The following is a 4,319-nucleotide window of genomic DNA, read 5'->3' as shown; positions in this document are numbered from 1 at the left end:
ATCCTGCATGTATTTAGTTGAATGCCTCAATAGGACTACAGTGTATTACTTGTTTAGAGGACCAATAGTAATTAGTACTTGCTGAGAAATTTATTCTATGTGATTGTCCCCTCTCATATATTTATTTTGTTGGCACCCTAAAAAGGAAAACATCTTTTGTTTCTTCTTATTTGATACTCAATCGATGCTAGCTATTGATGATTATATATACTGCTCAAAAAAATAAAGGGAACACAAGATAAGACAGTACATTGTGTTGTTTAAGTGTTCCCTTTATTTTTTTGATATATATATATATATATATATATATATATATATATATATATATATATATATATATATATATATATCCTGATCTTCTCAGCCACGTTCCATGCAATATTTCTTCAGTTTAAGATATAGTTATTAACACTTTTTCAGTATTATATGCTGCATATTAAAGTCCCTGTTATCACTCATTTTCGCCATATGTTCAGCACATCAAGGAGTGATTACCCTTACATTACTGACTGATGCTTTTCATCACCTCAGAAATAATACTTTTAATGAATTCCATCCAGATGTAATCAAGTTCAGAACTGACTCACTGAAATCAATTGGGTGAATAGATCATAACTAACAAGTCCTATTGATTTCTGTATAATTATACTGTAGACATGCTCAGACATAAATGCCAGGCAGAAAGTACATAGTATACATGTATGATGGAACCAAATTTTAGAGGTATATTTAATTGATGACTACTAGCAGTGAGAACTGCTCTTTTAAGAAGAACAAGACAACTAGAAACTATTATGTACATCAGTAATTATTGAGCTGCCTTACAAGATGCCACAGACTAATTATGTATTTTACTTTCAGGAGTCAGATAATTTCATCCAAAAAGTACCAAACAGAAATATATAGGATTTTTCCTGGATTGTATTCCTGTAGAAAATTTCCTTCCCTACACATATGGGGAAGGAAATGAGCCTTTTATATGGAAATGTAGTATTAAGTATTCTTTTTCAGAAAACACATTCAAGCACTGCGAACAATAATACTCAGTTTATCTTCTCAAGTAACCCCAGTGAAATATTGAAAACTGTGAGCTGGTGTTTATGTAAACATTTATGTGGCATAGGAATTGTTACTGCTTTGAGACAAAATAATATACCATCAAAGTAAATAAAAACACTGACCTGGAGCACTTTTATCTGAAAGTGAAATCTCCTTTGAAAACTAATAGAATATTCCTAAAAATAAGCAAGTGTTGATGATAGGAAGCAGGGTGTGCCACAACCTTTGAATTCAGATCCAAACACATGTGCTGGAACATATACAACAGCATGTCCTCATCCTGCTTTTTATAAATGCTTATCTTTTTTTGTAACCTAGTACTCAAAAGTGAGGTGTGGAAAGTATTTAGGTTTTCCCACCCTCTTGTCCTTATTTCTTTGAATGAAGCTTAAAGCTCTCAATAGTCTGGAAAAGATGAGGGAACACCTTTTCTCATATTAGCCTGTCCAAGCCATAAGTTCTTTTTCCAACTTTCTTTTTCATCAGAGGCACATTACATACCCACCATAGAAAAGGACTTTCTTAGTAGGACCATATGCCTATATATTGCCTTACTTGCCTATTGCCTTAGTTGCTATATTTTTAAGATTACAAAAATGTATCTTGACTGATCCAAATATTTTGATTAATTGAAAAATATTTGAACTTCACAATGTGGTATTAAGACTTTATTAACTCTTGAGTTATTGTAATTCTAAAATTGTAATCTGCTGTAATCCTAATCATTCACTGTTTCTCTGTATATAATTTAACATACTTAGTACAGATCAAGTTTGTAGCAAGAATTACAAGAGCAATCCTTGAAAAATTACATCCACAAGGAGTTATCAGCCAGCTTTATAGAGTTTACTTTTATTGCCAAGCCTTAGGACTCTGGTTTAAGTGCTCTGATTTGATTCATTTATTTCATAGGATCTGACATAACAGCTGATTTATATTAGTAAATATTAATATTTTTAGCCTATGAATAGAACCATCCCACAGAAAGAAGGCAACAATAGTCCACTGATGTTACCATATGATTTTAGTATGTCATAACTGATATCATGATCAAAAACATTTAAATTTTAATTGCATTTAGAGAAAATAAAGAAAAATGCCATTATACAAACTGCAAGTGAAGGCGGAATAATACAAAATAAGTGCTATGTGAGTTTTATACTAAAATGGATGCAAAACTAAAAAAACAAGAATTATAAGTAGCTCCTGCCAGCAATTCCTTCAGATTTCAACTGAAAAATAGTGACTACCCCTTATTTTATTTAGATGCACTTTGCTTAGATTTTTTTTGCATAGCTTAAAATATTGCTGCACCATGTCTCCCATCTCATGATGCCTGCAACAATTTTCCTTAAACAAAAACCTCCCAAAATTTAAAATAAAAATTTACTTCTTCCCCAATGCATAATATATCATTTCTAATTTTATAAATACATCATTTTAAACTCATCAGATCTGAGCAGCATGCATTCATATAATGACTGTACAATTGAAATACAGTTGCAGACTTTCTACGATGTAACTTTGATCAGCTCAACCATTTTTATTCCAACACACTGCTTGACAAAATCAAGCAACTGTGGTGGAAAAGAAAGAAAATTATTATTAAAAAAACAGTGAAGACAAAATTTCACAGTGCTTACCAGGATCCAAACTGGATTAAATATAAATCAGTAAAATTCTTCTTATCTATTATTATCGGTTCTACATAGAAATAAAAAAGGCCCACAACAGTTGACACACTTTTGAACCTAGCAAACAGATTTTTAATAGAGTTGCATCAATTAACCAGGGCACAAGCATCTGCTTTATCTTAATTAGACAGAGAGGTGAATGACCACTGTTTATTTTCACTTTCCTCATTAATTATGAAAAACTGCATTTAATTCATCTTGCATGGTGAGTGACTGGCTGCGCAGATGTAGGTCGTAAGGGAAGTGACTCTCTGTAGGCAACCGGAATACAGAACTCTGCCCAAGGGGAGCCCTGGATGGCACTGCACAATAATGCATGCCATAATTGTAGTTTTTACTATAGTCCAAACCTTCTTCTTGCTTGAGGGAGAATATCCCATTATAGTTAATTGGGGGAGGACTTAAGGGACCTTCAAACTGTGGGCTGGAACACTCAGGAGACGTGCTTTCATAGAAGGATTCATACGGGCTGCAATAATTGTAGGGTTTCATGGACTTGGAACTGTCAAGCGTTCCATGACCTGGGGGAGTGTTCAGCTCTGGGCTATGATAGGGTGGGTAGAAAGTAGAATAGGGAGATCTGGTGTGATGGGCCGTTTCTCCTGTCTGACCCATTAAGAAACTTCTGGCATTCAGCTGTAGACATCCTGCCACCAAGTTTGTTGTTGGCTGGGAGAGACCTTTGCACAAGTTTTGGACAAATGACAGCAGATCAGGTCTTTTGCCAATTCGTAAGATTTCTGAAAGAGCCCATATGTAATTTTTTGCCAGCCTTAAAGTTTCAATTTTAGACAGCTTTTGTGTTTTGGAATAACAAGGGACCACTTTCCTTAAATTATCCAATGCATCATTCAGGCCGTGCATTCTATTTCTTTCCCTGGCATTCGCTTCCTGACGCCTAAACTTGACCCTATCCATTCTCATCTTGGTCATTTTTTTTTTCCGAAGAGTTCTCCTCCTGGGCAAACCATTTTCATCCTCTTCCTCTCGGTCATCTTCTACTTCCTCTTTTTCTGTGTCTTCTGCTGGAGATCTTTTAAAGCTTGTTCCTTGGTGCATAATCTGTTTTACAAAGATTTCTGGCTTTTTTATTTGCATTTGGTCCTCATTTTCTCTTGAAAGGTTTCTGCAGATCTGGGACTCTTGCATTACAACAGATTCGTCAAACGGTAACGTTAGCATGATGTTATAATTTTATGTTACCTGAAAGAATGCCAATAGAAGGTTTTTAGAGTGTCTGTTTACATACACACACACACACACACACACACACACACACACACACACAATCTTCTGTATATTCCAATACCCCCTCATTATGCATACTGCAATTAAAAATATTATTTGCTATTTTTACTAATTAATTTAATGCAAATGTATAGATTCTAATGCAATGTAACAATCAGAACAAAACAATGATACTTTTAACACTTTTTCAAACTGAACTACTTCCCCCTTTTTAAAGGGGGGACTTCATTTAAAATAATAAGATAAATGCATACATTTAAAATATAAAATAATTTTGACTATTAAAAATACAATAATTTTAAAACTTAAAATATTTTT

General features: G+C 33.8%; 1 protein-coding gene across 1 annotated transcript; it reads right to left on the bottom strand.

Moving 5' to 3' along the window:
- Positions 1 to 2,921: 2,921 nt before the first annotated feature.
- NEUROD6 (neuronal differentiation 6) lies at positions 2,922 to 3,935 on the bottom strand (the record flags this gene model as incomplete). Its single annotated transcript, XM_081345405.1, has 1 exon — positions 2,922 to 3,935. One exon carries the CDS (start codon positions 3,933 to 3,935, stop codon positions 2,922 to 2,924), a length of 1,014 nt encoding a protein of 337 aa, XP_081201531.1.
- Positions 3,936 to 4,319: the final 384 nt, after the last annotated feature.

This window comes from Vipera berus (genome assembly GCF_964194415.1).
Source record: "Vipera berus genome assembly, chromosome: Z".
NCBI classification, from domain to species: Eukaryota; Metazoa; Chordata; class Lepidosauria; order Squamata; family Viperidae; genus Vipera; species Vipera berus.
Note: the sequence above shows the minus strand (reverse complement) of the source record. Positions and strands in the feature narration are given on the sequence as shown.